We start from the raw sequence: 22,571 nt of genomic DNA on the forward strand, positions 1-22,571 counted from the left end.
CCACCCAGGCGCCCCGCATTGCTTAATTTTTTTAAAAAGATTTTATTTATTGGGGCGCCTGGGTGGCTCAGTAGGTTAAGCCTCTGCCTTCAGCTCAGGTCATGATCTCAGGGTCCTGGGATCAAGTCCCGCATCAGGCTCTCTGCTCGGCGGGGAGCCTGCTTCTCCCCACCCCCCTCTCTCTGCCTCTCTGCCTACTTGTGATCCATCTCTCTCTGCCAAATAAATAAAATCTTTAAAAAAAATTTTTATTTATTTATTTGACAGAGAGATCACAAGTAGGCAGAGAGGCAGGCAGAGAGAAAGAGAGGGAAGCAGGCTCCCTTCTGAGCAGAGAGCCTGATGCGGGACTCGATCCCAGGACGCTGGGATCATGACCTGAGCCGAAGGCAGAGGCTCAAACCACTGAGCCACCCAGGCACTCCAATTGTACAACATTTTTTTTTATCAGTCCCCCAAAGGAAGCTGTGTCCTTGTCACTCCTCATTCCCCACAATCTGCCCTTGCGGCCCCTGGCCACCACTAACCTGCTTTCTATCTCTGTGCATTTCCCTGTTCTGGACTTTTATATAAATGGAACCACATAGTATGTGGCTTCTTGTGTCTGGCTTCTCTCACCGAGGATCATGTCTTCACAGTTCGCCCACCTTATAGCAGGTGTCTGGACCTCTTTTCTTCTTATGCTGCTGAGTAACAAAGAATAAATATTCATTGAATAATACTCCAGAAGGAATGGATATTTGTTGACTAATAATAATACTATTCATTGAATAATACTGCATCGATAGACCACTTTTGTTTATCCATTCATCAGTTGATAGACATTTGAGTTGTTTCAACCTTTGGCTCTTGTGAGTAATGCATCTCTGAACATCGACTTTTTTTTTAAAGATTTATTTATTTATTTGAAAGACAGAGGGAGAGGGGGAGAGAGAATCTCGAGCTCTTTGCTGAGCACAGAGCCAGATGCAGGGATTGATCCCACGACCCTGAGATCAGGACCTGAGTTGAAATCGAGAGTCAGATGCTTGACTGAGTCACCCGGGCACTCCCAATGTGCACATTCCTGTGTGAAGATGGGTTTTGAGAGATTTTGTCTTTTTTTTTTTTAAAGATTTTTATGTATTTAGTTGAGAGAGCACACACATGTACAAGCAGGGGGAGGGGCAGAGGAAGAAGGTGAAGCAGCCTCCCTGCTGAGCAGGGAGTCCAATGTGGGGCTCAGTCCCAGGACCCTGAGATCATGACCCGCACTGAAGGCAGATGCTTAACTGACTGAGCCACCCAGGCGCTCCAGGAGATTTTGTGTTAATATTAGGAATACCTGTGCGTTTTTTTTTTTTTTCCCAGTTTTTGTTTCTTTGTTTCTTTTTTTTTTTTTTAAGATCCCATTTATTTATTTGACAGAGAGAGACATCACAAGTAGGCGGAGAGGCAGAGAGAGAGAGGAGGAAGCAGGCTCCTCGCCGAGCAGAGAGCCCAAATCAGGACTCGATCCCAGGACCCCGGGATCATGACTGGAGCCCAAGGCAGAGGCCTTAACCCACTGAGCCACCCAGGCGCCCTTTAAGTTTTTGTTTCTAAGTAATCTCTATGCCCAGCAAGAGTCACATGCTCCACAGACTGAGCCAGCCATGCGCCCCTAGAAATACCTTATACATCTCTGGTGTTATTTGGCTTTCAGAAGTCTATCACAGGTCATTTGAGCCTCCCACTATCTGGCACATAGTAGGCACTCCATCAATAGCTGTGGAATGAAGGTGCCACAAACCTGGTATTTTTCTTTTCCACTTTATTATGATGAAACAGGCACAGAACAGTTGGAATTCTTTTTTTTTTTTTCCTAAGATCTTATTTATTTATTTGACAGAGATCACAAGCAGGCAGAGAGTCAGGCAGAGAGAGAGGAAGGGAAGCAGGCTCCCCACCGAGCAGAGAGCCTGATGCGGTACTTGATCCCAGGACCCTGGGATCATGACCTGAGCCGAAGGCAGAGGCTTTTTAACCCACTGAGCCACCCAGGTGACCCGAACAGTTGAAATTCTTGCTCAAGTCTCCACTGCTGATAAGGAGAGCAACTTTGGCCCCTCTGTCCTTCTGTCTTTCTCTTCCTGCCTGAGAGTCCCAGGGTCCCAGGGCTGCTCCTGGAACTAGGCAGCTCTGCCTGAGCACCAGGCTCCATCCCACAGGCAGCTTCTGCGAGGCCCTGCCACCACTGTCTGCTTCTTTGTGCTTTCTCTGAGGAGTATCCCCCAGTAGGCTAGCAAGGCCAGCTAGGCTCCAGATCTGTAATGTTCCCAGAGCTGATGGACATCAGCCTTGCCCGCCTCCTCGTGTGGAGTGTGATTGAATGGGTTTGAGGAATGGCCCAGGAATGGATTTTTTAACTTTTAAGCTTCTTTGTGATCCTTTTGCAAATGGCCTTGAGCCACATCTTGAGAAGGGCTGACCCAGGGGAGGAGGCTCATTACTGTCTGGTGCTCTCAGGTCATCCAACGGGTGTTTGCTGTGCTGGGATATCTGCCAGGCCCCAGGCTGGACACCTGCATTCCTAGTGGGGACACACTATAGGTCCTGGTCCCAGGGGACTTATTGCCATGAGGACACAAGTTAAAAAGGACATAGGGGGACAAGTGCTGGAGGAGCACAGAGTGGAAGCACCTCAGTCCTCAGTACTGAGAGGTCCAGGGTGCTCTCCTGGGGTGAGCCGGAATTAGCCAGTCCAAGCAGTGGGGGAGTAGATGCCAGCAAGGCTGGCACTTAGGGAGACTGTTGGAAATGCATGGGGGCTGAATGCGGTTTCTCGGAGAATTCTGCAGGCGCTGGTTGTCTGAGTCCAGTGCTCAGGGCTTTCTGGGGCCCTGGGGGGACATGAAGAGGCTCTTGCCCCAGAGTCAGTGACAACCGAGGAGGGAAGATCAGAGACATGCATGCCCCCCGAAGGTCACAGCCACATGGGGCAGGGGCTATGTCACTTGGCTCTGTATGGATGGTCATGGACACTGAGTCAGTTGAGGTCAGCAAGGGGACCCTAGCCTGGAGGGGTGAGAAGCAGAGGACATCATGGAGGCCGCAGGCTGTAGGCTGGCAAGAGGGAGTGGGTGCAGCCGGACCTGAGGAGAGGTGGGAGGGTGTTCCAGGCGGGGACCAGTGTGGCCATCTGGACCTCTTATGGGTTAGTTTGTGTCTTCCACAAAGGCAGAATGAAGTCCCAACTCCTAGTGCATCCAAGTGTGGCTGTATTTGGAAATAGGTTCCTTGCAGATGTAGTGAGTTAATCTGACTGGTGCCCTTAGATGTGAAGGAGAAGAGACGCAGAATAGTGATGCAGGGAGAAGTGTGTGCTGTGCGAGTAGAGATTGGAGACCCACAGGGATGAGCCAGGGACTGCCGGGAGCCACCAGAAACTGGAAGAGGCAGGAAGGAGCTTCCCTTAGCACTTTTGGTGGGAGCATGGCCCTGTAGACACCCTGATTTTGGACTTCTAGCCTCCAGAACTATGGGACAAGGCATTTCTTCCTTCCTTCCTCCCTCCCTTCTCTCTTTCCTTCCTTCTTCCCTCCCTCCCTCCCTTCCTCCCTCCTTTCCTTCCTTCCATATTTAATCAGTTTCAAGCAAAAGGCTTCCATGACCAGGAATCGAAACACTTCTATGGCTTTAAGCTGCCCAAGTTGGGGTTCATGGCAGCAGCCCCAGGAACGGGCTTTGATGCAGGAATTTGGGGCCCTGGTCCTACCTGGCTGGCAGGCAGGCAGGCCGTTGTTGGCTGGAGCACCTCAGATGGGGCTGGCAGAGACTGTGTGGGGCCCTTGGTGTTGATCAGGAAGGGTCATTCAGTGCGGAATGTTCACTTGCCAGGGGCAGTGAGTGTGGAATGTTCACTTGCTCTTGCCCCGCCCTCTGGCCTGCCCTTGGCTTTGACCTTCCTCTCCCCAGGGGAGCCCCGTGGGAACTAGAATTCTGCTCACCCTGACCTGCATGGTCACCAGGCTGCTGAAGGGAAAGAAAGTTCTGGGTGATAAGAGCCTCCTTTGGTTTCAGTGTTTGAAGAGACAAGACGAGAGCTCAGGCCCTTGGTGACACTAATGCCAACAAGAAGGAAGTCACTTGAATTTAATTGCCTAAAATAATTTCTCCCCGGGGGTGGGGATGTCCTGAGGGGGAGTTCTGTGAGAGGGACAGAGCCACATCTCACTGGGAAAGCGTGGCCCACGTGTCTGAGGGTCACTGGGCTAGGCCATTTGAGGATATAAACTGGGAAGCCTGCTCCTGGGGAGACATGGGATTTCTAGAACATTCTACCATAGAGTTGCCTGGATATTCCTTGCCTGTGGTGTTCCAAGCTCTGAAGTGCTCTAGAGGCTTTGAGAGTTTGTACCATCCATAGAGCAGTGGGCGGGCAGAGGTCTTCTTTCTTTTCCCTTGTGACCCAGACTCTGGAAGGCTCTTCTGGCTGGTGTTGTTTGGCCTCTGCAATCCTGAACTCAGAAGCTAAGGGCTGATGTCATGTAGCTTTCGTGGAACCAGCTGACCTTTGTCCCCTGGTGACGAGGATAGTGAGCCCCTCCCTGCATTCTGCTCCCTGTGACACCAGAGCACCCAGAGTCACGTGGAATGCAGGGCTGGGCTGGGTGTCCATGGCCTCCTTGAGCTTGAACCTTACCCCAGTCCTTCCCGAAATCTCCATGGAGAGCTGTGCTTGGGGACCCAGCCAGACGTCAGAGCCTTCAGCTGGCCCTTGTTGGGAGGCTATGCCTTCTGTAGGAACAGGCCAGGGGAACAGATGGGTGATCCCAGGAGTGCTGGATCTCGGAGGGGGTGAGGGATCCAGGATTCTGTGTTTACGCCCAGCCTTGCCCCCAGCTCAGTAAGCAGCTTCCAGCAGGCTTGGTCACCTCCGCTATGACATGAGTGAGCTGGGCTAGTTAATTTCTAGGTTTCCTTCCAGTGCTACAAATCTCTAAGACAAAAATAACCAAAACAAGTTGCGGTTTGGGGCCATGAGTTTGAGGACCTGGGAGTGGAGCCCATCTGTTGTGAGTTTGGTGAAGCCTTTTGGGAGAGAAGGTGGAAAGATCTGTGTCTTGGCATCTGGATAGCAGTTTTGCTGAAGGGTGTTTGGGCTGGAGCACACAGGGCAACAAACCAGCCAGAATATTCATGTTATTGCTGCTCTAGCTTCTGCCCTTAGCTCGATCTTCCTCCATAACCTTCTCTGAGTAGACTTGGGGGCAAACAGCTTCTCTGGTCTTCTTGGCAGCTGGAGGTGTGATCTGCTAAGGACACCTTCTGAGCAGGTGTTGGGGAGGCTGGGCACCGCTAGTGGGGGTGAAGGGGCCCCCTGTGGTCACACAGACCCACGTGTGGAGCCCTTCAAAGCTGCAGAAACTCTGATTTCAGCCGAGCAGGACAAGCGAAGTGTCTCTCTTGCTCCATCTCTGTGACACGGTCAAAGCAACTTTCTCAAGACTCGAGTCATTTCTGAAGGGCTTATTGCTTTGCTCCCTGGGCTCGCTTATTCCAAGGACAGGGAGGACACGTGGGCACTGTGGTGGCCTCTCTGGCTGTGTTGCCACTTCTGAGAGCTGAGATGGGCCCTTATTTGCTCTTCCTTCAGGCAGAGCCTCTTACCCATCCTCAGACACACGCAGCCCACGAGTGGGTCATCGTAGGCATCCTCCTGAGGGTGCCTTTGTGCTGGGGTGCCATGCAGGGTTACCTCCCTTCAGTGTTGGATGGGAGGAGTCTGGGGGCCTGGGGGGAGTCTGGGAGAGGGAGATGTGCATTGCCTCAGCCAGTTTCTGGGTGAGTCAGGACTGACTGGAAGTGGTGGGGGTCAGTTACCACAGGAGTCAATGTGGGGCTCAGCAGGATGGGATCTGGGGCCCAGGAATGTTGACAGCTGAGGCCCATTCCTGTCCCAGGCCACCTGGAACCTCATGGAAAAAATCAGGTTACCCCCAGCATGCCTACAACTCAACGCCCGAGCTGCTTTTGGCTGGTCGAAGGGGAGAAGGAGCCCTCGGCAGAAAGACCATTCTAGCCCACTGACTGACCCCCCAGAAACAGAGGGTTGGAATGAGTGGAGTGAAGGTGAGCCTTTTTGGCTCCTGTCTAAAGCTTGTTCTGTTTTGGCCCACTCGGTGAACTAGGGATTTGGCCTAGCATCTTTGCTCTTCTAGGAAATTAGTATTATTATATCTGACATTGCAGGATGCTTTTAAATATCAACTGATGCTTAAAATACTTTGAAGGGAATGGCAAAGGAGGTATTATTACCCGCATTTTATGGATGAATGGAATTGGTGCAGGAGGAGTGAGGACCAAGGTCACATTGCCAGTTAGTGAGATACGGAGGAGCTTCTGACCCCATCCAGGGACCATTCTGGGTCTGGGTCTTGTGGCAGAAGGAAGCCCCAAGATGTGGTCCTAGCCCAGGCTGGGGAAAGTGTCAGATCCATTTCCCAAGCTCAAGAATCAAGCAGACTCCCCCCTTCTTCCGTGTCTTGGGGATGCAGTGGGTCTGGTGAGTCATTGTTCACCCCATTTCCAAGCCCAGGTGACTCTGACCAGAACTCAGGGCAGCCATCTGACCAGGACCTTAGGGAGCCACACTCCTTTGGCTCTCAGGAGGTCTCTCCCTGCCTGGTGACCTCCCAGAGGTCATCCTCCAGACTCCAGGGGGACTCCATGTCTTTGGGTGGGGAGGTGGGAGGTGGAGGGTGCCAGCCACCTGTCTCGGGATCTAGCATGTACCTCTCCCTCCTGCCTTCCCTCCCCCGCTCAGCTCACCCCCTCTGAATGGAGGAAGTATTGTTCAATGCTCCTACAAGGATTTCTCTTCACTTCAGGCAGGGCTGATCTCTGGGAAAACTGGGTTTTCCACAAGCTGTCCCTTTAATCATTGAGTCACAGCAAGGGGTGAGGACTTCGGGTTTTACTTCTTTCAGAGGTATTTGCCTTTCAGAAGGGAGTGTTCATCCAGAACCGTGAATCCTCTGGGCATCAGTAATGAGAATGTGTATATGTGATGGTTGTGGGATTGTGTGTGATTTCTCTTCGTAGGCCCCAAAGCAAGAATTCCCCGGAATTAGGGATGGGAATGGGGGGTGGAGTTCTTCTGTCAATTCTCTGAACTTTATGGGTTAAAAGCAATTGTCTTGAAGTCTTAATCCTTTTTAAAGGGAGGAGGAAGAGGATAGACTCAGAAGCTGGCTCACCCCCTCTCCTTTCTGGGGGTTGGTGGCCTGGTGCCAGGAAAGCCAATGAGACTTGGTGGGTGGAGAGCTGGCTTCTAGAACCAGCCTGTGGCTGATGGGTTTAACCAGCCCTCTGTCCTTGGGGCAGCCACTCTTCAGAGTTTTTGGTTCTTGACCAGTGAAATCAAAACACTTCATCTGGTCTGTGAGGGAGTCGCTTTCAACTCCTAATCCCATGGTTCTCTCTGATTGGTGCCATTGTCATTGAGTCCTGTCCCCTGGGTGAATCATTTTGGGGCTGGAGTCCAGCTGGGGACCTGCTGTCCTGGTGGGATTAACCTTGACTTTAGGAGCTTGGCCAGGGGGTCAAAGAACCTTCCCAGAATGACTGCCTCTCCCACTCTACCGTGGGTTCCTTGTCCAGGGGAAAAGAGGTAAAGGCCAACTGAATGGCAAGAGAGAGGGTTCCAGGGTTCTGGGAGGATGTGGACACTTCCCTTCTAGGGTCCTCAGCACGGGCATCTGCAAAGCTGTCTGAAGGCTCATCCAAGAAGCGAAAGAACAAGGGGCCCTGAGTGGTGAACATTTACTCTGTTAATTAGGTCAAGAAAAAAATGTGACACCCAAAGAGGCTGCTGACCATTGGCCCAGTCCAGGAGTGTTCGGAGACAAGACCTAGGACCCAGAAGGGGTCAGTCTCCTGCTCTGGCTCTGCAAACTGTTTTTCTCAAGGGCTCTCAGCTATACGTGAGGCATGGCAGACGAGCTGTCTGGGTGTCTGGGTGAAGGACAGCCTGGTGAAAGATGTGGGACCCTCTGGATGCAAGACTGGTGTTCCTGACTCCTGGGTGCACAAGTGTCCAGGGCTAGAACTGGAAAGCGATGGTCTCTCTAGGGCCTTACTACAATGAGTCATCTATGTAACTCTGTATGTGTGACCGTCAAAGGTATCTTACCTGTGTGTGACTTGGACTCCGTAGTTTGAAATGGATGAGAAGACACATGGAGGATAACCTTGGCCAAGCCTTAGAAACACATGTGCTAAGGAGTCTTGGACAGGCGGGGTTGAGTTTACCTTTTATTTTGTGGAAGCACTGAATAAATTCAGCCTCTAGAGGTGGCCTCAGAACAGGTCAGCCAAACAAAATCTTGGGTTCTGACCTTCCTTCTCCTGATCTCCAGCTTCAACACAGACTCCCTGACGCCTGGCAGCCAGGGTGGCTCAGAGCCATGGTTCTCAAACATTGGTGCTTGTTAGCATCACCTTCTGGAACACGCAGCTTACACTGACCCGCCCTTGGAGACTGGGTGTCCCTGCTTGGAAAGCCCCACGGGTCTTGGGTACTGCCCACACGTGGCCCGGGAACTCCGCTTTGTGTCTTGGCCAGAGCTCGAGCCCATTCCTGGAATGCTTGTTGGACAAATGACTTTCCTGTGTCCGCTTCCTCAGAGGTTAATAGTCCTTGCTTCCCATGCCTCAGAGGGCTGCTGGGGGCAGGGAAGAAGAACATAAAACCACTTCTGGAAGCACGAAGTTCTGCGTGAGGGCAAGACATCACCCAGTTCAGTGCCTGGCAAACGTTAGTCAGAGATGCTATACGGGGGGCACCTTGGACTTTTGGCGAAAATGATCAATAGGAAGCTAGTGGAATTTTTAGGGACAAGGCAGGATAGGGGCTGGTCACCACCCCTTCCTTAGGCCCCCTATCCTGTCCCTGGGAGGCACAGACAGGCCCAAGGGAAGCAGCTGCCAGGAGATAAAGGGCTGGTTGAACCCCAGCTTCTTCATCTTCCCACACCTACGAGGCCCATCGATGGAGATCTAGCCTTCATGGGACATGGTTTGCAAGCTACATGGGGGCAGAACGAACTCTGGACTGAGAGCCATGAGCCTGGGCTCTGTCGCAACCCTATCCTGACCTTGAGAAGGTCTCTGAAGCTCCCTGGCCAGAACTTCCTCCTCTGCACCTGGACTCAGGCCCCTGGTAACTCCACAGTTCCGAGTCCGTGTGAGAAGTGCTTTGGAATGGGTTAGGAGCTGGCTGGTGGTAGAGAGAGGAACTGAGCTGGAGCCCCCGTTGGGGCTGCCAGTGGGGCAAGCTGCGGAAGGCTGACTCCAAAGACGGCAGAGGCGGTGTCAAGAGAGAAAGCAGACCTGGTTTAGGCCATGCTCTGCCTGGCACGCGGGCCTTCCCGTGATCTGTGGGGTTGAGCTGGGGGCTTGCTATTCGTGTACTCTGATGTAAGCACCCAGGCCTGCCCAGGTCAGGGCAGCTGCCTTGGCAGCTGCACATACAGTACAGCACTGTGTGTCCCGGGGCAGACCAAGACTCATCTTACCAGGGTCTGAACCCTTTTGGGGTGTCTGGGGTGCCCTGTGCCTTCCCCCACCTCTTCCAGGGGCCACTGAGGGGCTTCAGCTAGATGCTGGGGAGATCAGGGAGGGAGGGAAGACACTGGATTTGATTTCATGGAATTGAACTGAATTTAATCAGAGGCTCTTGAAGCCTCTGACTGCCTCCCAGAGGAGATATCAGGCCCAATGGCATTGCTGCTTCTTGGGAATTGGGCTCTGGGGGTCCAGTGGCACAGCTTGTTTCATTGAGAGGTTTTTCCATCAGAGTTATTTTTAGCCTGGGAAGAAAGGTCACAGGGCATGAAGGCATCACCTTTGGACCTTTTGCTCCAAATTGCTTAGCAGGTCAGTGACACATTTAGCTTGACACTAAATCACAAAAACCAGGGAAGGATATGGATGTACACACACAGACACACACACAGAAACACACACACACACACACACACACACACACACACTCTCTCTCTCACGGATTCCTGTCAGGGGCCCAGGAGCAGAAATAAACAATGTGAAGTTCATTTTAAGCCCCCAAGGTCTGGGGTCCTCATCTCCCTTGGGATTCTGTAGCCCTTTCACCCTTACTAGGGACAGAGGGTGTTCTGAGAATATTAGAAACACCACAGATGGTCAGACCCAGAGTATGTTCCACCCACAATCCCCACCATCATCCTCACCATCATCATCACCACCACCACCACCATTTCTGCCGTCCCCACTATCCCCACCAATCCTCACCATCATCACCGCCATCACCACCATCCTCTCCATCATCACTACCACCATCCCCACCACCACCATCATTATCATCCTCAATAATAGAGGGCAACAGGGCCTGAGGAAAGGGCTAGATTCACCAGAGAAGCATGGACCATTGCTATTCCAAGGGCGAATGCCAAGCCTTGGGTGACTCATCCAACTTGGGAGTCCCCAGTGGGCACACGAGTGGGGAGGGTCCAGGAGCAGAAGTCTTGGGCTCAGGGACTCAGTGCTCAGGATTATTTGGTTTATCAGTGGTTTGCAGCTTTGGCTGCATAGTAGAATTACTCAAGGTTTTTTTTGTTTGTTTGTTTTGTTAAAGTCCTGATGCTTGGGATACATCCTGATTCAATCAGAACCTCTGAGGAGAAGTGAAGAGTGGCACCAAGAACTTGGTGATTCCAATGTGTACCCAGTGCCCAGAACCACTGGGTCAGAAGCAGTTTTATCCTCTGGTGTAGACTGGTGCTTCTCAAACTACAGTAAAAATGACTCACCTGTGCAAAAAGAATGAATACTGTTACGCTGAAAAAATAAATAAAATGGAAAAAAAAAAATGACTCACCAGGGCATCTCGTGTAACTGCAGGTTCTAATTCAGTGGGTCTGACCTGGGGCCCGAGAGTCTGCATCTCTAGCAAGCTCCCAGCCGCTGCTGCTGCTGCAGGTGCCCAGCCACACTCTGAGCAGCAGGGGTGAAACACCCCACTTTAGGGCCAGGCAGCCTCCTTTGCTGCTCTGTAGTTAAATGGCTTCAGCCAATTGCCAGCTGTGTGCTGGGCAAGGCATTCAGTGTCTCAGATTTCAGTCCTGATCTCAGCTGTAAAAATAGCGAGAAGAGGAAGACTTGTCTTCCAGAAGCAAGTGACATGAGTAAATCAAGTAAGATCAGTTAATATCTTATTTGCATAAAATGCTTTAACATTGCCTGACACACTGAAAGTTTGTACAAATGTATCTCTTATGAGGTATAGTACCCGTATCTTGCTGCTCAGAGACTGTCATTATCAATGAGTTAAACAGAGTTCCTGCCATAAGTTTTTCTCCAGGGAGTCAGGGGGGATGGAGATGGAAACAGAAGAATTAGGAGATAAGGAAAGAAAATTTTAACAGGTAATCTCTAGCTCTCCCCTGGGGGAACCAGAAATTTTCCTTGTACCCAGTTGTCACCACGGACCTCTCTCCCTGGCACTTTCTGTAGCTCTCAGGGTCTGCGGGAACACAGGGAGGATTATCAAAGCCTTAGCTCTTGCCGTCTGGATGTGTACAGAAGGTGTGTGCAGGGAGGGGTGAGGTCCCAGGGAGAAGGGGTTCCTGTGTGCACCCCTAAACACAGGTTGACATAGGAGGCTTGGATGAGGAGTAGACAGTTCTGAATTCCAGTCACCCACTGGCCACCTGCTGTCTTAGGCCAGTCAAAGATTTTCTCTAGACCCTCTGAAATGTGTCTGATGGTAATCAAGGCAGTCAGGTGAGGTCATGAATGTGAAAGTGTCCTATCAGTATAAGCGGCTCCTTTATAATTAAAGGCACCCGAATTTCCTCCTGAATTTGATTGCAGCTTGCTGCTATAGGAGTCAATGAGAAAACAGTTGTTCTTGGCCCTTGGAGGCTACCTTAAAAGGGAAGCCCAAGATGTGGTTTTTCTTTGTGGGAGGCAGAGGTGGGAGTGCCACGCTGTCCCCAGCAGAGGTGGGATGCTGCTTCCTCAGAAAGCATCTTTGTGAGTTGAGGGAGTCTTTGGGGCTGTGTCAGCTACCGAAAGGTAGGGTGCCAGACCTCCATTGTCCCCCTCATGGAGCCTCCTCCTTAAATAGGTCCCAACCTGGGTGGGAGGGGACAGAAGGGATAGACCCAATCCTCTCTCCTGGCCTCATTTTACACATAAATCCCACTTACCTCCTGATGGAGGTCTCTGGCACAGACTAGGCCCCCATGGACTCTCTTCTACTCTGCTCTCTCTGTGCCCTCAGCTCTCCTTGGTAAAGCCACGGGCCCTTAGAAGGGGATCCCCTCGGGAAGGGGTTGGCTAAGGCCACCAGGAAGCCCTGGCCCTGCCTGTTTTGGGTAAGCTCCTCCTCCTCAGGCCATGTCCCCTCTAATTTAAGCTAGCAAGGCCAGCAAATGCCTGCCCTTAAGGGGACAGAGTTGAATGTGTGACTTAATAAGGCCGAGAGCCACAAGTAATCCCCTAAGTACTTGCTGCGGAACCTGAGATGATCTGGCCCGCGCACACCTGTTTTCACTCCTTTGCTGATAGCAGTGTAAAAAGCCTGCCGGTTAATGACTCTAGGAACTGACCAGGGGGTGGAATGTCCAAGCATCTGTCCTATCTTGGAAAGATCTCTTGGTGAGCCTCGCTGCACGTGCCTGCCGCAAGGTTGAGGAAGGGCTGGAAGGGATCCCTGAATTTCCCTCCCCGTGGTGATCAGGACCCGGTGGAGGCTTGAGAGTCAGGGGCCAAGGGTGGGGTCCTGGAGGCGGTTTGGCCGCTTCCTCCCCCAGGGATGGACAGTGGGTGATAATTCCCGAGCCACAGCTTCCAGGTTTCGGGTGGAAGGCTGAGTAATGACCACTCTGCTTGCCTCAGAGGGCAGCTGTGAGGAGCAGGGAGGGAGGTCCACACCTCCCTCCCGGAGGACAGGAGCGAGGTGGCGTTTAGACTCTTTAGAGAAGTGGAGTGAGTGCCAACCCTGTGAAACTGACCAATGGTGTTCTAATCATTTAGAACGGCAAGTTTCCACTTCGGGTGGCACGGAAGATGTTGGCAATTTGTTGGAGAATCATTTCTCTGCTGGAGAAGCAAGTCTAGAGGAGAAGGAAAGGGCGCTCTATGCGGAGGCGGCCCCTCAAGAGAAGACCCCGCTCCTTCACTCCCCGGATGGCAGGGAGGCTGAGAGCTCGGAGCAGACAGCCGCTGGGTCCCCTGCCAGCGCCAGCCCAGGCCCTGGTCCCGAATCCAGCCTCTCCAATGCCTCAGCCTCAGAGTCAGCTGCCCCCAGGGACCCTGCAGGACCTGGGGAGGAAGAAGCGGGCCCACCCAGAGCCAGCGTCCTCCCAGCAGAAGGCGAGGGCAGGCCTGGGGAAGAGCTGGGACTGGGAGAGGGCCCAGGACAGGAGGGGGCTGCCGGGGCGGCTGAAGGGCAGGCTGGGAGTGGCGTAGTCCCCGAGGAAGCCGAGGAGGTTCTAGGGGACCACCCCGCACAGGGGGCAGCAGGAGGGACTGCGCAGCCAGAAGGCTTGGGAGCCTCTCCTCCCATGGAGGTCTCGGAGGTCCACGCCCCTGAGACACAACAGGACAGCCCGGGGCCTGATCAAGAGCCAGAAGTGCCAGATGGAGGCTTGGACATGGACACAGAAACCAAGGAGGGGACCGAGGACCAGGGGGAGCCCAGCCCAGTCTCAGAGACCAGCCATGCATGGAGCTCTGAGGCGGGGGACACCCAGGAGGACCACCCCCCTGAGGCCCAGGCCCCAGGGATGACTGAGGATGCCCTGGACGGGGCCTCCTCTGAAGAAGAGAGTGGTGACCACAGTGGAGGCGAGGAAGGAGGAGGAGCGCCATCTGAAGAAGAATCTGAGGAGGACAGTGGCGACGGGGAGAGTTCAGAAGAAACTGGGGGCGCCTCAGAGGAAGCCGGGGAACCCCAGGAAACAGCAGGAACCATGAGCCCTGGAGATGAGGGGCCCCAGCTGAGCTCTGAGGAATTGAATACAGGGCCCGTGGGGGACGAGGCAGAGGAGCCTAAGGAGGGACCTCAGGGTAGGGGAGCGCCGAGATTGATCCCAGCCCCTGGGACAGCTGCGCTCTTCCTGCAAGATTGTGTGGTGGATTAGGCAGGGGCAGGGTGCGGCCGGAGAGCCCGCAGCCAGCTCTGGATTTGCTGGGTGGAGGCCCCAGCCAGGATGCCTGGCCCATGAGGGGCCTTTGGGCTGCTCATGAGCCACTAAACCCTGTTTGGAGGGACCAGTGGGAGGCCGCACCATGGACAGCCCAGAATAACCTGGTCACTTCTGAGTGAGGCCCTCTGGAGCCTTCCTGTTAGGGTCCCTCAATCCACTTCAGTGTGGACCACTGCCTTAACCTGAAGGACACAGGGCATGGTGTCAGGTTTTGACAGCAGGTGGGTCAGAAACCCCAGCTGGGAGCTGAGACCCGAGGGGAGGAGTTAAGTTGGTGAAGACGGGGCAGGAGACAGGAGACAGGACTGGTTTACAGGAGTCGGCCTTACTTCCTAGCAGCGCTGGCAGCCAGGGAGCGGCTCCAAGCAAACAACTGACCTGTGGTGGCAGGCTGGTGGAGAGAGTTGTGGGCAGGGTGTGTTCAGAGCCCCCTGGGGTCTCCCCTTGAAGACGAGGCCAGGTCTGGTGGGGTGGACGGGGAGTGGGGTCAGGATGGTGATAATGAGGGACCCTGATGTCCTGCAGGCCTAGGGGGTGGGGCACAGGGGAGGGCAGGGCGGACAGTAGTGATGTAGTGCATCCTAGGGATGGCCTGCGCCCCCCATGCTGTATCCGAATTTGCTGGCCTGGACCAAGGGCGGCTTGCAGGGTACAGGGCCTAGGCTCAGTCGTCTGTCTCCAGTGTGGCCCCCCCCACAGATTTCCTTGCAGGATTTAGTTTCCACACTGCTTGTTGGGTACTTGCACCCTCCACAAGGGGGAGGGCCTGCAGCCAGCAGGAGGCCCCCCCACACCCCTTGCTGTGTCTGGGGTTGGGCTCTCTTGGGGGATCTTGGAGAATCTGTTCCTGAGGTGTTGCATGAGACACAGTGATTCTTCTCTGCTCCCATTGCCTGTGGGACTGGTTTCCCCTATCCCTCATGCCCAAGTCCATCCCACCTGGTAGGCCTATAATGCAGTCACCCCTCCTCTGGGAGCCTGCAGGGGGTCACTGGGACATCTCCCACTTGGGCAGAGCAACGGTTGGCCACCCCCCACCCCAAGACATCCAGCCGCAGCTCTTCCCACCCAAGCCCCACAGCAGCCTGTGTGATCCTGAGAAAATGCTCATTTTGTTGGGTCAGTTGTTTGCTTGGAGCCGCTCCCTGGCTGCCAGTGCTGCTAGGAAGTAAGGCCGACTCCTGTAAACCAGTCCTGTCTCCTGTCTCCTGCCCCGTCTTCACCAACTTAACTCCTCCCCTCGGGTCTCAGCTCCCAGCTGGGGTTTCTGACCCACCTGCTGAGACTTCGCAGGCACACGTCTTAGGCCCCCATAGCTTCTGGAATCTTTCCTGCCATAGCCATAACACTGCCGTAATTATTACCTTACTTTCAAGATGATTTCTCCCCCTCTCCCCATGAGACTATAGGAAGACTCTCCAAGGGTAGGAGCTGTGTCTGCTTTGGGCACCACTGCTTTCCCAGCGTGGAGCTCTGTGCCTGACCCATGCTAGGTGCTCAATTCATTTTTGCTGAATTCTTGAAATGGATCATGGAGTTTAGCGGAAGCTGAGTTTGGATTTTCAGAGTCTCTCCTCAAGATAGAACTCAGTTCAGTTGAACTTGGCAAGCCTTCCCGCGGCCCTTCCTTATGGCTTTTCCTGCCAAGAGCAAAGCCCGGCTCTTGGCTTTGCCCTAACCCTGCTCTCTGCTTCTCTCCCCAGAAGAGGCAGAGGATGTGAGTGAAGAAGCCCAGATGAGGGACCGTTCCCACATCGAAAAAACGCTGATGCTGAATGAGGACAAGCCAGTGGATGATTACTCTGGTAACCAGAGGAAGGACCTGGGACTGGGGGTCGGGATGGGGCTGGGGCTGGGTCTGGGTCTGGGCTCCGAGGCAGGCAGGTCTCCGGGGCTGAGAGCCCTGGAGATGGGGGCCCTGTAGAAGAGGCTCCCAAAGCAACGTCCAAGGCCCAGGTGGGGGTTCTCGATTGGCAGGGAGGAGGAGAGGTGATCCAAGCTGAGGGAACAGGGCCAGGGCCAAGGACAAATCCCAGTGCTGCTGCTTGGGGCCCAGTGCCAGCCTTCATGAGGTGGCCGGGGAGGCTTGCTCATAAGAGTTCGTCCCATCTGCTTTGGTTTTTACAGTTTATAAAGCTCTTTTCCTTCTGGTACTTCACGCTCAGAATAACCCAAGGCTTTCAGCGAGGCGCATGCCTCCTCTTCATTGACGAGCTGGCTGGAGCTCAGAGCAGCCTTGGTTTGCACAGTTTGCATGGGGCACACACTAGGGGGGGAGCTGTGGGAGGGTCAGATCTAGATGGCCTGGTCTGGGGCCTCAGTTCCTTCTTCTGGGCCTCACACGCTGCAGGCTCCCAGCCTCATTCTGTGAAGTTGCTTTTCCCTGGAGGGAGAAGAGGATCAGGTTTAAAAAAAAAAGTAGTGCAGGAGATTTTGAGGGTGGGAGGGAATGCCTTCTGGTTAACAATTTCTGAGGTTGGGATGTGGACCAACTCCTGTGAGGCTGCCAGAGGAGGCAGGTGTGGGTGGGGGACATGCCCTGCTCCCCACTGGCCTGGGGGGGAGCTGCCCTGCAGAGTGAGCTGGACTCTCCCTCTTCACCCTTCTCTCTCTCCAGTGGTGCTGCAGCGGCTTCGAAAGATCTACCACTCCTCCATCAAGCCCCTGGAGCAGTCGTACAAATACAACGAGCTTCGGCAGCACGAGATCACAGGTACCCTTGTGGCTGATGCCCAGGCGCGCTCTTGAGCTCTGTGAGTGGTGGGCGTGAGGAACACGTGGAGCCCAGCGCTCCTAAATCCTACCCACCAGGCCTCGGTCAACGTGACCAGCCTTCCCCTCAAGAGTGCTTTAACCTGCATGGGGCTTTGTGGGGATCACTCAGCACGTGTTCATGGTTCAGTAGGACGGTTGTGGTTTCCCAGGACCATGATGCCAATTTCTATCCGTCCCCCCAGAGCCCCCTGACAGGGAAGAGATCATGTGTTAAGTCCCCTAGTCAACCCAGAATCCTTTTTTTTTTTTTTTTCTCCTTATCACTTCTTCGGTCAGCTTTCCTTGGGTCTGGATTCTTTTAAAAATTGGTTTTTGGAATAATGAAAACAAGGGATACTTTTTTCCTACCCCCCCATCAAATAGTGGAAAAGAGTATGAACTGAAAAATAAAAATCCCTGTCTTGATTTTCAGCATCTCCACTTGCACCTCAGAGCCTTCCTCTGTTAGAGTTTCCTGCAAATACCTCCAGACCTTGCTCTGTGCCCAGGAGCAAGTGTGTCCTTTTCTGTTTGAGTTTGACCCGAATGGTAAAAGCACAGGGCTGCATGAAACGTTATAAATGCGACTCTAATTGTTAGGTATTTCGTGCAGATACATTTGTAGGACAAATGTTTCAAAGTGTAACTGTGGAGTTAAACATTTTCGTAGCTGTTGCCAAGTTGCCTTAGGTCAGACCAGTTTGTGGCCTTGATAATGGTCTGGGAGAGTCTTGTTGCCCCACAGTCCTGCGCTTTTCCTGAGTTGTTCATCCCCGAAAACTTTCACAGTGTATCTGATTGAACGGAGAGGGTGTTACACAGCTCCTTGTGTGAACCGGTGACTTCCATATTCTCTTGTGTGATGCTCTCCATGGATGCTCTCCAAGGCTCCAAAGTGGGCAGGGTAATTAGGGTGCCCGTTACTCTTGCTTCACAGAAGAGGGACCAGATGCGCAGGGAAATGCTAGGTTTCTCAGGATCTCACAGCTGAACCAGGAGCTGGAACTCTTGGCTCCTTCTTGGGAAGAATGCCCTATTCCATGACTTCCTGGACAGCCTCTTCCAAGCCTAAGAGGCAACCATCCTCTTGGGCTTCACAGGAGATGAGTGAGGTGGCTGTCTCCTGTGGCTTTCCTGTCCTCCACACTGGCCTTCCCTCGAAGCCCGCAGACCCACCCAAGTGGCCCTCCTGAGGCTGTGGGCTGGCGGGTGGAATGGTGCTGTGCGGGGAGGGCGCTCCCGCCTCCTGATCCCCACTTTCTGAGTTTAGCTTCTCTCCCCTCCCCTGTTCCGGTGCCAGGGATTCTGCCTCCCCGCCTGTAGGGGAGCCTCAGCATCTCACCTGTGGCCTCCTGCACATGCCAGCAACGCCCCCTGCTGTAGACAGCTGAAACAGCAGCCCCCTGAGGGCCCGTTTCTAGTTCTTCCCAGAGGGAGCTGGAAGATCCAGTTCCCCTAGTGTCCCCTGGACCTGGGTGAAAGACACTCTGCCTAGGATCTTTGTGGTTATAGCTAGGGACTCCTGCCACCCCCTTAGTCTGCCTATCCCTTCCTGTCCTCGAGCCAGGTGTTGGCACCCAGGGAGGCCAGCAACTCATCGTGTGTGTTTGCAGGACGAGAGGAATAGGGCAGGGCCATGGTATCAATTTCAGGCAATTATATATGTGCCTGCCACTTACGAGACACCGTCTTGGTCTTCTGGGATTAAGTTTCACCTCAGAGAAAGAAAACCAGCACTTCAAGAAGCAAGGTGCTGGACAAGAGGAATACTGTACTCCTCTTTGTAGAAAGAAGATGGGGAACGTGGTATCTGCGCCTGTTGCTTAGACCGCGTGCATTAAAATGCCTGGAAGAATACGTTCTGGGTGTTATGACTGAGGCAGACTGGGGACAGGGGTGGGAGACTTTCACTCTATACCCTTTTATACTTCTGATTTTTGAACCAAGAAATTAAATATATCAAAATGGAAAAAAATGAAAAAAAAAAAAAAAAAAAAAAAAAAGAGGATCTACTGTCCAGGGCCTATGTGCCGGGCTCAGGGGGACCAAGAGGTTGGAGAATGTGAGGTATACATGACGCCGGGTTGGCCCCCGTGCTGTGGCTCAGGGACAAGTTGCAAGAGCAGGAGCCTGTGAGTCAGCAGCCAGGGCCGTGTCTCCCCCACTCCCCACCCCCCGGTTTTGAAAGCACTGGAGGATTCTGCTTTCCCTTCTTAGAGACCCCAACTGGTGTGGCCCAGGCAGGTTGCTCTTCCTGACATTGGACACGGGGCCCAGGGACCCAAGAATTGCCTAGTCAGTGCTTAGTCCTGGGACCTGACAAATAGATTCTGGTCTTTGGAGGCTAATTTGAGACTGGCCCAGAGCCCAGGGTCAGGCTGAGCCTGAGGTAGAATGTCAGGAGGCTCCCTTCCAGGATGTCTAAGATTCTGTGAGCCTGTTTCATGTCCTTTTCTTTCTGTTACCAATCCAGATAGCAGAGGGTTTTTGTTTTCTTTAATTTTTTAAAAAAATTTTCTTTTAAAGGATTTTATTTATTTATTTGACAGAGAGACGGAGAGAGAGAGCACAAGCAGGGGGGAGCAGCAGGGGGGAGAGGGAGAAACAGGCTTCTGCTGAGCAGGGAGTGCAATGCGGGGCTTGATCCGAGGACCCTGGGATCATGACCTGAGCTGAAGGCAGACACTCAACCAACTGAGCTACCAAGGCACCCCTTAACATTTTATTTTATATTATTTTTTATTTTTTTAAAAGATTTTATTTATTCACTTGACAGAGAGAGAGAGATCACAAGTAGGCAGAGAGGCAGGCAGAGAGAGAGGGGGAAGCAGGCTCCCCGCCGAGCAGAGAGGCCGATGAAGGGTGTGATCCCAGGACCCTGAGATCATGACCTGAGCTGAAGGCAGAGGCTTAACCCACTGAGCCACCCAGGTGCCCCAACATTTTATTTTTAAGTAATCTCTACATCCAATGTCGGGCTTGAACTCATAACCCCAAGACCAAGAGTTACATGCTTCACTGACTGAGCTAGCCAGGCATCCCCAGGTAGCAGAGTTCTAACCCCTCCCCCTGTGGCAGCTCCCTTTTCCCCTTCTGATGAGCCGTTCCTCAGATGCAAACCAGGAGGCCTCACCCACAGTAAGCGCTGAGTCAGTGTTTGTTGATGTCATCTCCTCCTTCTGGAGCCTGTGTGCCAAGGATCTGTGTAAAGCCAGAATCACATCTCCTGGCATCTTTTAACTGGGTGATCGCATTTACATAGCAAGAGACATACCGCTGATTGCCATACCCTGCCTGGTCCCGTGTAGAATTCTCAAACTCCATTAGATGGACTGGGATGCGGCGGGAAGCACTGTGTCACTCCTGTACGAACTTCCATGTCTATTTCCTGCTGCCTACAGATGGGGAGATTACTTCCAAGCCCATGGTGCTATTCCTGGGACCGTGGAGCGTTGGCAAGTCCACCATGATAAACTACCTCCTCGGCTTGGAAAACACTCGCTACCAGCTCTATACAGGTAACAGCAGATTCTCGTGCACGTAACGTGTGTTGGCATGGCAGTGTCCTCTGTGCAGGCATGATGAAATAGTCATGTGTGTCTTCGATAGAACAATGGGAGTTACATGCAAGAAGCCAACAGCTACAGTCTGTGTTCACAGGAGAATTTGTAAACAACGTCCGAGAGATGGAAACCACCCAAACATCCACAGACGAATGAATGGATAAACCAAAGGGTCTATCCGTACGATAGAGTGAGGAGTATCATTCAGTCTTAAGAAGGGATACATTTCGGAAACATGCTACAACACCCATGATTCTTGAAGACACTGTGTTGAGTGAGATAAGCCAGACACGAAAGAACAGATGTCCTCCAGTTCCATTTAGTAGTTGCCTAGAGTCATCCAATCCACAGAGAACAGAGTAGAGCAGAGATTACCAGGGGCTGGGAAGGGGTGATGAATGGGGACAGGTTCAGTTCAGGAGGCAGACGGTGGTGGTGAGGGCTGCACAGTGGCATGAATGTGCTTAATGCCACCGAGCTGTACACTCAAAATGGGTGAGACGGTAAATTTCGTGACATTTATTTTACAGTTAAAAAAAGAAAGAAGACACTAGCTTAGCAAACAGGGTATCCAGTTCTTGGGGAAACCCACCCTGAAATCCCTTGCTTATCCACTTACATTGTAGTAGGGTCTCTGTCCCAGAGGTGACTGTGTTCCGACTGTCCTCATGCCCATGCGTGCAGGTGCTGAGCCCACCACCTCAGAGTTCACTGTCCTCATGCATGGACCCAAGCTGAAAACCATCGAGGGTATCGTCATGGCTGCTGACAGCGCCAGGTCCTTCTCACCCCTCGAGAAATTTGGCCAGAATTTCCTAGAGAAGCTGATTGGCATCGAGGTCCCCCACAAACTTCTGGAGCGAGTCACTTTCGTGGATACACCAGGCATCATCGAAAACCGCAAGCAGCAAGAAAGAGGTAATGGAGCACTTGTATCCAAACACCTTGAGTTTTGTGTTAGAAAACAGTTCAGCGGCGGGTGGTAGGCAGGCAGGGGAGAGGAAAGATGACCAGCGTTGTCCAAGGCAAATCAGATCCCAGTCCACGTGTACTTGACCTCTGGTTAACTTGGGTTCTGGTTTGAACCTGACCTCAAACTCCTCCTGGTCCAGGGTCTACTTTACCAGGCCTGCTTGACCATAAGCCTGTGTTAGACTTCCCAAAATTCTCTTCCAGTGGGAGAGGAGGGCCACTTTGGGCCCAGCAGACACTAGGTTATGACAGAGGTCGCTAAGTATTACTGTGACATGGGGCTGTATGCAGAGATGAGTCATCATAGGGCATCTGTAGGACTGTAGGCCCAGATGGTGGACACGGGGCTGTATGCAGAGATGAGTCATCACAGGGCATCTGTAGGACTGTAGGCCCAGATGGTGGATCTCAATTTATGGTTATAACTCTCATTTTGATTTTATGACCATTTTATTACTGGTAATAATATTGTCACTAATAATTATGATAGTAAATTCACCTTTCTTCTGTTATACATCAGATAATTATATGCATTACGTTGATTGTTGTAGAAGAATTTCAAGACAGGTATTCCTAGTCTTCCCATTTTGGAAATGAGTGGAAGGAGTTAAAATATGTTGAGAACCTACCATGTGAGAGGCATTTATTTAGGTGTTTTCTCTTACTTATAGCAACATCATAATCTTTATATAGACCTAGGTGCTATTGTTCTTCTTGTCATTTTGTAACTAAAATGGTGAAGGTTGGAAGCTTTTATTCTTCTGGGCTGGCCAGTGGCAGAGCCCAAATTCCAGTCTGGGTCTTGGGCCAGCTCCACATTGCTTCCCCCTAAATAGCACATCCTCTCCCTCATAGCCTTCTAATTCCCTGACTTAAACCCTTCAATGTCTTTGCCACTGTCCCATATCTTTTTCAACAGTAGAAAGATCTCCACTTTGAAAAAATATTTTATTTTCCTGGAGCCTTGGATTCCATAGATTAAGACAAGGATCAAGCTATTCTTGGCTCAGGGCTGACAAGGCCCATGAGATACGCAGTTAATTCTTTGAGTCTTTAAAAGCCCAGA

The 22,571-nt window shown here is 52.4% G+C and overlaps 1 protein-coding gene across 2 annotated transcripts in view; it reads left to right on the forward strand.

Moving 5' to 3' along the window:
• Positions 1 to 22,571, forward strand: part of SRL (sarcalumenin) — a 44,124-nt gene that overhangs the window by 18,284 nt on the left and 3,269 nt on the right. For both annotated transcript variants that reach the window (XM_045992450.1, XM_045992449.1), the window contains exons 2-5: positions 15,920 to 16,021; positions 16,834 to 16,929; positions 20,372 to 20,488; positions 21,218 to 21,451. In XM_045992450.1, coding sequence (XP_045848406.1) covers positions 15,952 to 16,021; positions 16,834 to 16,929; positions 20,372 to 20,488; positions 21,218 to 21,451 — 517 coding nt within the window. In that variant the 5' untranslated portion in view covers positions 15,920 to 15,951. The remainder of the gene's footprint in view (positions 1 to 15,919; positions 16,022 to 16,833; positions 16,930 to 20,371; positions 20,489 to 21,217; positions 21,452 to 22,571) is intronic.

Source organism: Meles meles, chromosome 21, assembly GCF_922984935.1.
Source record: "Meles meles chromosome 21, mMelMel3.1 paternal haplotype, whole genome shotgun sequence".
NCBI classification, from domain to species: Eukaryota; Metazoa; Chordata; class Mammalia; order Carnivora; family Mustelidae; genus Meles; species Meles meles.